The sequence below is a fragment of the Microcaecilia unicolor genome, chromosome 5, assembly GCF_901765095.1.
Source record: "Microcaecilia unicolor chromosome 5, aMicUni1.1, whole genome shotgun sequence".
NCBI lineage: Eukaryota > Metazoa > Chordata > Amphibia > Gymnophiona > Siphonopidae > Microcaecilia > Microcaecilia unicolor.
Window position 1 is genome coordinate 326947582 of NC_044035.1, and position 11150 is coordinate 326958731.

Genomic DNA, 11150 nt, shown 5'->3' on the forward strand with positions numbered 1-11150 from the left:
ATCTGCACAGTAAGGACCTATGTGCCTCAGATGCCACTTGGCGCTTGTCCGCTATGCTCATCCAAAAATAAAAATTATTTTTCAGACGGATAGCGGACGAGCGCCAAAAATGAAATTACCACAAGAGGCACGCGGTAGTCGGGTGGTAAGTTCATTTTGGCGAACATTGGGCATGCGTTGAGCCTACCGTGGCCTAGTAAAAGGGGCCCTTAGTTTCTGTGGAACAGCCTCTGGAAGCATGAGTTTTTACTGGATGTCTCTCCTTGCAAGAGGATCTCTTTTGGGCCATCTTCTAGGTGCTAGAGATCCTTCCATTTACCAAACCTATGCCTGGTGTTCTCTTCTTTCAGTGCTTTTGAGATTTTCTAGAGCTGTCTACTTCTTCAAGATGTTCAGCTATAAGCTTAACTGAGTGGGATTCTCTGGGTTCTCCGGTGTTTTCTCAGGTCACAATTTTAGTTTTTTCTGGCCCAATATTTCTCTATTTGTCCGATTGGACTTCAAATCCATTATTTTACTTGCTCTGCTGTTTCAGAATAGATCTGTTGCTCCAACTTGCCAGAAGAAAGGATTTCTTCTCATAAGGTTCAATTTGTGGAGTATGGAGCTTCATTTTCCCTTCTGACTTATCTCTTGTGGATTTAAGTCAGAATTAAAGGTAGGAGGTCCTTATCCCTTCTTTATTTTGGATTTTATCTACCAGTATAGAATAATTAGTCTGCAGTCATGCCACACGGAGATAGTTCTTTCTTTTCTTATACTCTTCATTGTTGTGATAGCAAGGACTCCTCTAGAGCCAAGAAAGAAGATCAGTACAAGATATCCCTTACCAAAAACCAGCTGGTGATAGAATATTGTCCAACATCATAAATATTTATTCACCACATAAAAAAACAAAACAAAAAAAAAACATTAAAAGTCCAACACAGCCATTTTTCACTCACTCATGGGCTGTGTCAGGGGCTCAATGTTGACTGTTTAAATACATAAAAACAGGTTAGTAAAATCATAAAATTATCCAAATAATAAAGACAATGACAGTAACACCCAGGCATCCTTTACATACATATGCTATTATATTAAAAGAATGTGTCATTCAAAATAAAATACAAGACTTCAAAAAAGATGGATTAATGAGACAAAGTCAACATGGATTTAGTGAAGGGAAATCTTGCCTCACCAATCTACTACATTTTTTTGAAGGGGTGAACAAACCTGTGGATAAAGGTGAGCCAGTTGATATTGTGTATCTGGATTTTCAGAAGGCGTTTGACAAAGTACCTCATAAAAGACTCCAGAGGAAATTGGAGAGTCATGGGATAGGAAGTAGTGTTCTGTTGTGGATTAAAAACTGGTTAAAAGATAGAAAACAGAGAGTAGGATTAAATGGTCATTATTTTCAATGGAGAAGGGTAGTTAGTGGGGTTCCCAGGGGTCTGTGCTGGGACCGCTGCTTTTTAACATATTTATAAATGACCTAGAGATGGGAGTAACTAGTGAGGTAATTAAATTTGCTGATGACACAAAGTTATTCAAAGTCGTTAAATCGTGGGAGAAAAGGCGGCTGAGAGGAGATATGATAGAGGTCTATAAAATAATGAGTGGAGTTGAACGGGTAGATGTGAAGCGTCTGCTTATGCTTTGCAAAAATACTAGGACTAGGGGGCATGTGATGAAGCTACAATGTAGTAAAATTAAAACGAATCGGAGAAAATATTTCTTCACTCAAGGTGTAATTAAACACTGGAATTCATTGCCAGAGAATGTGGTGAAGGTGGTTAGCTTAGCAGAGTTTAAAAAAGGTTTGGACAGCTTCCTAAAGGAAAAGTCCATAGACCATTATTAAATGGACTTGGGGAAAATCCACTATTTCTGGGATAAGCAGTATAGAATGTTTTGTACTTTTTTGGGATCTTGCCAGGTATTTGTGACCTGGATTGGCCACTGTTGGAAACAGGATGCTGGGCTTGATGGACCTTTAGTCTTTCCCAGTATGGCAATACTTATGTACTTCCACATGTAATATATGGTATGAGAAAGAGGTGGCATGAAGAGCCAACATAACCTAGGCGTTGTCTTTTGAAGGTGTCACGTACTTAGTCCAAAGCTTAAAAAAAAAATAAGTAAAATAAGGCAATAAGCAATACATATCCAGTGCTCAGACAAACATCTTAAGAACAAAAGTGTATGAGGCTAAAAATCATCCATAGTTAATATGTAATAGAGTATCTTTGAAATACAAAGTAAAAAAGCACCTACCCGCACTTCCTCCAGCACACAGCATGTGAACGTGGTGAATCTGCACATGCTGTCTGACTCGCATTTATCTCAGTTGCCAGAGAGGTGAGAGGTCATTGAATTAAAACAGATTTTTAAAACTGGAATAAAAACCTTAAGTATCATCTCAAGACTAGAATCTTTATATAAAAGCTTTTAAACACTAGCACTGCTTAAAAAACACTTTGAGCAATAAAAATACTTGTGCTGGCTTAAAGTGCTAAAAATGTAAACCGGCACCAGTTTCAAAACTGATGGTCTTATTTGAAAGAGCTCCTCATGCTGAACAAAATCGTATCAACATGCAATTTTTAATGTTCAAATTGCTAAAAATAAATAGCATGTGCTCCAATGATATCACACACTGATGTCATCAGATGTTCTAAGAACAGAAAAAGGTAGATGATGGCTGTGATACCTTTGAAACTTCTCAAAAACACATAAGAACTCATAAAAATGGTATAAAATCTAGGAGAATCTTCTAAAAGCAGGTTTATGAAGGCACATTCCACCTCAAAACAGAAACTGTGCATAAAATCCAAATATAAGAAGCATCTTAGTGGAGAAAGCAACATTGCAATCCTAAAATTATGGTATATAAATATTTCCAAAGCATTCACCACTCTTTCTGTGAAATATTTCTTTACAATACTCCTAAGTCTGTTTCCTTTCACCTTCTTCCTATGTCCCCTCATTACAGAGCTTCCTTTCAGTTAAAAGAGACTCTACTCCCATTCATTTATGCCACAGAGGTATTTAAATGTCTATTATACCCCCCCCCCCCACGCCTTTTTTCTAAAATATACATTTTGAGATCTTTTAAGTCTGTCCAACATACACCTGATAACCCAGTGTAAAGCTTGTGCTTCTTCAAAATAACATAAATTTTGTAATGGAGGAAAGAGACCTCAGACTCCCTTTTGCAATATTATAGTAATTTGAAAACAGTGCTGTTTTACTGCCAGCTAGGGCTGGAGACTCTTATCGGTCAAAAAACCTGCGACTCTTTCTATCTTTCACTATAACTACTGATGGCAAATCTATTGTGTCTCAAATCAGTGCCGAACATATATTTTTCAAACAAATTATAAAAATCAAAACTTGATGCACAAAACCCAATTGGGCTGCTGTTTCACCCATAGGCTTTATCAGGGGTTTCCACAAATTTTCTTGTGCAATTAGCCTTTACAGTGCCACCCATATCATTCTGGAAAGAAGTGAAGTTAGTGATGGTTAAAACCACAACATATTTAGAAGCAATCATCTTATTTTACTATACTGTGTGGCTGCATTCTCTTCACAGCACTGACACAAACAAAATGGTGCCTCACTTTAAATAAGATGCCATGTTAAGATTTAATTTGGCATTTATAACCAGCTTTACCGACGATGTCACTAAAATAAAAGTCACAATTGGTCATCACTGTGGTCTTAAAATCACTTCCACACTTTAAAAAATCATTGTGCCTATATTGTGTTTATCCACTCCTACCCTAGCTGAGATAATATTTAACCATCTCTATGACCTCACGTGCAACTTTCTTCAAATCAATCACCTTACTTTCTAATTCTTCCTACTTTCTTACTCATCTATATGTTACAACTTTGCCTTACCCTTCATTACCAATTAAAATGTTCTAGTACATATTGTGTTGTCATTGCAAGCAGTATGCCATGCTATATATACTTTGTACTGTTGTTCGAATATTTTTACTGCTCTAATTGCCTACTGCTCATGTTTGATCTATTCTTACTGTACACCGCCTTGAGTGAATTCCTTCAAAAAAGCAGTAAATAAATCCAAATAAATAAATAAACAAACAAACAGTAGTAAAGAAAACAATGAAAATAGCAAATTGCTTCTTACCAACACAGCAGGAAGTGAGATTAAACAAAAAAACTAGATGAGACTGCCACTAAAATGTAGCTGGAAAGCAATGACCACAAATGCTCACAGTCTAAGCAATAAAGTTCATGATCTGCATGCTTGATGTGAAAGGCAGACTTATACATTGTTGCTATCACAGAGACATGGTTCAATGATTCCATGAATGGGATGCAAACATACCAGGCTAGAATCTATTTAGGAAGGATAGAGATGGTCATAAAGGTGGAGGAGTAGCTCTGTACGTGAGAAACAATATCACAGTGACAAATGCAGGGGGCCTGGGGAAAGGAAGAAGTGATATGGATCATCTTGAAGAGATGATGGAACCTCAGTCCACATGGGTGTTGTCTACAGACCTCTGACACAATCGGAGAAACTAGATAATCTGGTTATCGATATCCAAAAGTTGGGAAAGAAAAGAAGTGCTGTTGCTGGGAGATTTCAACCTGCTGGACATGGGTTGGAAAATTCCATCTTCTGAATCAGAGAGATAGTGGATGCCTTTCAAAGTGCTCTGCTTAGACAAATGGTGACAGAACCCATGAGGGAAGAAATGATGCTGGATCTGGTGCTTTCAGATGGGGAAAGTGTGTCTAATGTCCAAATGGGTATCCACCTGGGTAGCAGTGATCATCAAAAGTGAAGGGCAGCCACTCAGAAGTCCTGGATTTCAAACATGCTGGCTTCAGTAAAATGGGAGATTACCTGAAGAAAGAGCTGATGGGCTGGGAGGACATATGAGAAGTGGACAGGCAGAGGTCCAGGCTGAAAGGAGCTATAAATATGGCTACTAACCTTTATGTAAGGAGAGTAAATAAAAGCAAGCGAAAAAGGAAACCAATGTGGTTCTACAAGCAAATGGCTGAGAAAATAAAGACTAAACATAGTAACATAGTAGATGACGGCAGAAAAAGACCTGCACGGTCCATCCAGTCTGCCCAACAAGACAAACATATGTGTATACCTTACCTTGATTTGTACCTGCCTTATTCAGGGCACAGACCGTACAAGTCTGCCCAGCAGTACTTCCCACCTCCCAACCACCAGTCCCGCCTTCCATCACCGGCTCTGGCACAGACCGTATAAGTCTGCTGTCCACTATCCTCGCCTCCCAACCATCAACCCCTCTTCCCCCCACCTGCTCCGCCACCCAATTTCGGCTAAGCTTCTGAAGATCCATTCCTTCTGCACAGGATTCCTTTATGCATATCCCACGCATGTTTGAATTCTGTTACCATTTTCATCTCCACCACCTCCCGCGGGAGGGCATTCCAAGCATCCACCACCCTCTCTGTGAAAAAATACTTCCTGACATTTTTCCTGAGGCTGCCCCCCTTCAACCTCATTTCATGTCCTCTCGTTCTACCGCCTTCCCATCTCCGGAAAAGATTTGTTTGCGGATTAATACCTTTCAAATATTTGAACGTCTGTATCATATCACCCCTGTTCCTCCTTTCCTCCAGGGTATACATGTTCAGGTCAGCAAGTCTCTCTTCATACGTCTTGGAATGCAAATCCCGTACCATTCTCATAGCTTTTCTTTGCACCACTTCCATTTTTTTAACATCCTTCGCAAGGTACGGCCTCCAAAACTGAACACAATACTCCAGGTGGGGCCTCACCAACGACTTGTACAGGGGCATCAACACTTCCTTTCTTCTGCTGATCACACCTCTCTCTATACAGCCTAGCAACCTTCTCGCTACGGCCACTGCCTTGTCACACTGTTTCGTCGACTTCAGATCCTCGGATATATAGCATACATAGAGTTGGCATTCATGAATTACAGAAAAACTCAAGAAGAGGAATGTAGAGAGGAATACCAGATGAAACTGAAAGCAGCCAAGAGAATATATGTTGGGGGAGGGGTTTTTTATTTTCATTTACCCAAAATGATGGGGCACCCTGGAGAAAAGAAGCCTGTCTTGGATAACGAGAGAGATCTTTGTGAGCAGTTGCATTGTGGCTGGCAGTTGACAGTGTGGACAGAAATTGTGGCAAACTGGATTCTGTTACTGCCATCTTCTATGTTACTGCTAAACATTTATCTACATTTTGTATGTTTGTCTTTGATGTTTGCTCTTTTGACTTGACAACTTTCCTCCTCTTTCCTACCCTGGTAAGAGAGAACTGTTTGAAACAAGAACTAAATCCAATGAACTGTAAAATTTATCTTCATTTTACAAAGGCGTGTGTTGTGCCTTTTCTTCTTTTAATTTGCCTAAAGAGTATGTATGTCATGATTTATGCGTTTAAACAGAATTTAGGAAATTACATGAAATAAATTTATAATCAAACGATTGGCCATAGCAGCTCATTAGAAATAAGCAGAGTAGACTATTTGCTTCCCCTACCCGTCCATGTTGAAATTTCATAATGCAGGGTCTTTAGCATAGAAACATGCTCTGACCCCACGTACTCTTGAGCATCATCTTCCTCCCTCCCTAAACCCTACCCATAAAAGTAGATTTCTTTTTTTTACACCTTGTAATAACTTTTGTGGAAAAAGCAGAAATAAGATGTCAGTGTGCAATGCTGTGCTATATACCCATTGCAGAAGATCTGGAAAATAGTTGGAGAACTGAACGCCCGGGTGTGATTGCTTTCACATAGAAAAAGTGTCTGCAAACAAGTTGCAGGTGTGATCTTTTGCAGCTGTGTTACTGCATAGATTAACCAGGTGGTTACACTACTTGCAACTTTTCTCTGTTAATAAGGCCTGTTAATAAGGCCCTTTTCTTATTGGCCTGAAGAATTATAGATCAAAAAGCCTTTTGTTTTGTTGAAGATCTGGTAAATTTATCAGAAGAGAAACTCATGAAGCAGAATTCTTCTTAGAAGTGCAAGAGGACCTTGCTGGATTTCCTTTGGGAGTAATGTCACCGAATGGGTTAGTTCTGCACATACCATGACATAAATGAACCTCACTCCAATGCTAGGGAATGTTGTATTGCCAAGAGATCTTTTAATCTGGTTCAATTTTATTTTTTTTAAGAGAAAAATATCTTGATGTCTCTTGATATTATTATGGTACTAAATGTGTGTGATAAAAGCAAGATGGTACATATCATCTTACATTTTACTCTTTCAGGACAGAAGCCTGTTTTGACCAATGTCCAAGAAGAGCTGGACAGAATGACCCGTAAGCCAGACACCGTGGTAACCCCAAACTCTTCTCCAACTGAGAATGAAGCTTGATGATTCTGTAATAAACTGCTTATGTAAATGACCAAATAACTATGTATATTGATCTGATAAGACCAAGACTTGTCCGATATGGCAGATGCTGTCAGTTTTCTTGGGGGTCAGGGGGGAGATGAAGATTTAATGTAAAGCTTCATTGGTGTGTCCAAGGTTAAAATGCACATTCAGGAAACTTGTACATGAAATCCCTGTGTTCAAAACTAACCATTTACAGTTGATATAGGGCAGCTTGATTTGGGGTTTACACAAGATCCTTGGAAAGTAAAATGTAAAATTCCTACTAAAACACGATTAGGGAAGTTATGCAAGAATAAAGCAAAAAGAAATCAAATGCAAGTTACTTGGGAATATTTACTGGAAGTCTGGCCAGTTACATGTTAAATTCTTCTGCTCGCAAGAAAGATAAAGCAGTGTGATATGGGAGGATCCATGAATGGAGTGTTGCATCAAACCAAGGAAGAATTGACTTGGATGGGACAAAGGAAATTTGGACACAATGGAGAAGAGCAGTGTTATTGAATCTTGTGTACTTAATATTCTCATCATTTAGCTCCTAGCTTTTTGAGAAATCTTCAAACTTGATAGTACAGTATCATGGGAATTATTCTGGTTCCTATTTACATCTTTGGTTTAATAAGATGTATGAAATTCAGAGGCCCACTGAGCGCATGGCTTACACAGGGAGAAATGTGACAACTTACAGATCCAAGTGCCTGGCGCAGCATACAGTGTGTCATCAGTACGTGCTTGAACTTGTTCTGCACTAGATTACAGTTGGTCACTTTTTTTTATTATAAAATTAGTCGTTTTGACAGATGTATTTAATTTTAAATTTTTATTTTCTGATACTCCTGTATATGTTTAAAAACAAAAGACATGGTGAAGCTGCTGGCACACGGTTAGAATAATTGATATTACACCATTTTCCCATATTGGAATATGCTACAGAAATAGTTTAAATCCATAGTTGTGTGTCATGTGTGCGCATGTATATTTATATATATTTTTCTGGTGTTGCCAACCAAAATAGGCTCCTGCCTTACAGATATCAGAAATCTGTGTGAATTTCTAAACCCCCCCCCCCCCCCCTCTCTTTACAAAATTAGATTAAAATGTTCATGTTCAGGGCACTAAAGAACATCCTTACTACCGAAAAGCTTTTGTTCTGTGGTGTGTTTGTTCATACCATGTAGCATTTTCTTAGGGAAAGGTGGGTTGCAGCTGTTGCTCACCTCCCCCGCCCTTCCCTGATTGAATTGAGCTTCACTTCAGGCCTTCATTCCTTAAATTATTTCTGCAGTTCCTGAAATGGCACTTTTTAATTTTGTTGTTTTTTTGAAGTACAAACACTACCTGTTTAAGGCACTCGGAATAATCTGTGCTGTTGATCCTGGAGGAGAAGGGTGGCAAAAATACTTAGAATTGTACAGCATCTACTCTGTATTGATGAATACCCCAGAGTCTGGCTGCAGCTTCCCTAGTATGTATCATTACTTCATGCACAAAGCCACTAACCTCTGTTCCTGTACCAAATGTCAAACCCTGTCCTGTGGTCTTTGTGGAGGCTGTTTTTCGGGGGGGGGGGATTCCCATTTGTCTAAACACCACTGTCTAGAAAGCGGAGTATTTACTTGCTTCAGATTAAATATTAACATTGAGGCATGTTTCTTAGGCCAGTTCTATGAATTAACATTGAAAATACATATCTCTCTCTCTTTTGTTGCTTTCTACACATTTTCATCCTGATAGTCTTCAGAATGGACCGTCAAAGATGCATTGTATCGGTGCAGTTAAAGGATAAGGTTGCAGATGAAGTATGGGATGAAAATGTTTTCTAGCAGTTTCGTTTTTTTTTTTTTTTTTTAAGTGTAGGGGAAGTTTTATTAGCTAGTGTAATAATGTGCCTGTTTAAGTTCCAGTAGGGAAGCCTGCGTCCAGCTGCAGCATACCATAAGAAAATGTCATTGCATTTTGCCCATGTAATATTTTATGACTCATACAAGAACAGCAATGAAAGCAGTAAAATAAAACATTTTAGAACTCAAAGTACACGATAGTACAGTAGTATGATAAAAAAAAAAAACCTCAGTATAAGGTTGCATATTTTGTAATGTTGCATGTTTTTATGATTTGAACAGGTAAGCACTTTCCATAATATGGCTAAGACGAGTATTTTCATAGAGCATTATTTACTAAAATACTGATTGAGCAAAAACCAGTAACATCATTTTATTCATAATTTATAAGATTCCTAAGGAGGGTTTTTTGTTTTGTTTTTGTTTAAACCAGACAAAATAAATGGTCAGTTCTAGTTTTTCTTTGTAAATGGCTGCTCCTAGTTTATTTAAAAGAACATATAGGAGTCTGTTTATTAAACGTTATTGCGCGCTGGGTCTGCCGCCATGCTTATAGGAGCAACATGGATGCAGCGGCAGGTAGTGATGCTGATCATGCTGTTATCTGTTAAAACATGATAACATTTAGTAAACAGGCCCCTTAAATTTGTGTGGCCAGAAAATTGCACACTTATGGGGGGGGGGACAGGAAATAGAGGGTTGTTTTAAGCATTGGAACCAAAGGCCAATTTTATATCCAGCCTTTATCTTCTGCAAGTAAAATTTTATTTGTAGGCTACACCTGTATGGTAGACTGAATTCTTTTTTTTTTTTTTATATATTTATATTAAATAGTGGTTACGTCTAAAGTTCAAACTTAAGGTTCTAACTTAAAGACAGGGTTAATATTAAGGAGAATTGGCCTACCGTTACAATAAGATATAATACTGTGGTTATGCTGCTTTGTTTTATGTTTTCATTTGAACTTTTTTATTGGCATTTCAAAAACTTTGAACAGGTGTTTTCAAATTCTATTTAATGAGGTTTAAAGTGTATATCAACTTAATGCTGTAATGAAAGCCAACTGTGCTGTGTTAAGTTTATTGATGTATTTTTTTTAACCTACATGTAGGGACTGCAAATGTATTGGACACACACCATAGTCCAGTTGTATGGCTTTAACCAGGCACAGTATGCAGATGTGTGGAAGCTTGCTTTCTAGTTCTGGCTAAAACAAAAGGAGGACATGTCTAAAGTACTGGCTTCAATAAAGATGAACCCAAACTGCTTAAAAGCATGTGATTTTTATTTGTTGCAAACTTTGTGGGGAGCAGGAGAACAAATATTTTGGAAAGATTTTTAAGAATCGGAAGTTAAATTTGTCATAGTACCAGGAGTAACATTGTCATAGTACTAGGAGTAACATTGGACAACCATCTGACTCTGGAAACTCACGCAAAAACAATAACGAAAAAGATGTTCAACATGATATGGGTACTGAAAAGAGTAAAACCATTCCTCCCTCAAAAAACTTTCCGCAACTTGGTACAATCCACAGTACTCACCCATGCCTATTACTGCAATAGCATCTTCATTGGTTGCACTGCCCAAATCCTGAAAAAACTCCAAACTGCCCAAAACACGGCAGCCAGACTAATTTTTGGTAAATCACGATTTGAAAGTGCAACACCACTCCGTGAAAAACTACACTGGCTCCCCATCAAAGAGCGAATAAACTTCAAAATACACACACTGATCCACAAGATCCTCCACGGAGAATCTCCAAACTACATGACCAAACTAATCGACCTCCCAGACAGGAACGGGACCAAATCCTCTCGAACATATCACAATCTTCACCTTCCTAATTGCAAAGGCCTCAAATACAAAACCTACTACACTTCCAACTTTTCCGTGATAGGCAGTCAACTCTGGAACACCACACC

At 38.4% G+C, this 11150-nt stretch overlaps 1 protein-coding gene across 1 annotated transcript in view; it reads left to right on the top strand.

Moving 5' to 3' along the window:
* DYNC1LI2 (dynein cytoplasmic 1 light intermediate chain 2) overlaps positions 1-10569 on the top strand; it is a 102336-nt gene extending 91767 nt beyond the window's left edge. Inside the window, exon 13 of the mRNA XM_030204486.1 lies at positions 7257-10569. Coding sequence (XP_030060346.1) covers positions 7257-7363 — 107 coding nt within the window. The 3' untranslated portion in view covers positions 7364-10569. The remainder of the gene's footprint in view (positions 1-7256) is intronic.
* The last annotated feature ends 581 nt before the right edge of the window (positions 10570-11150 follow it).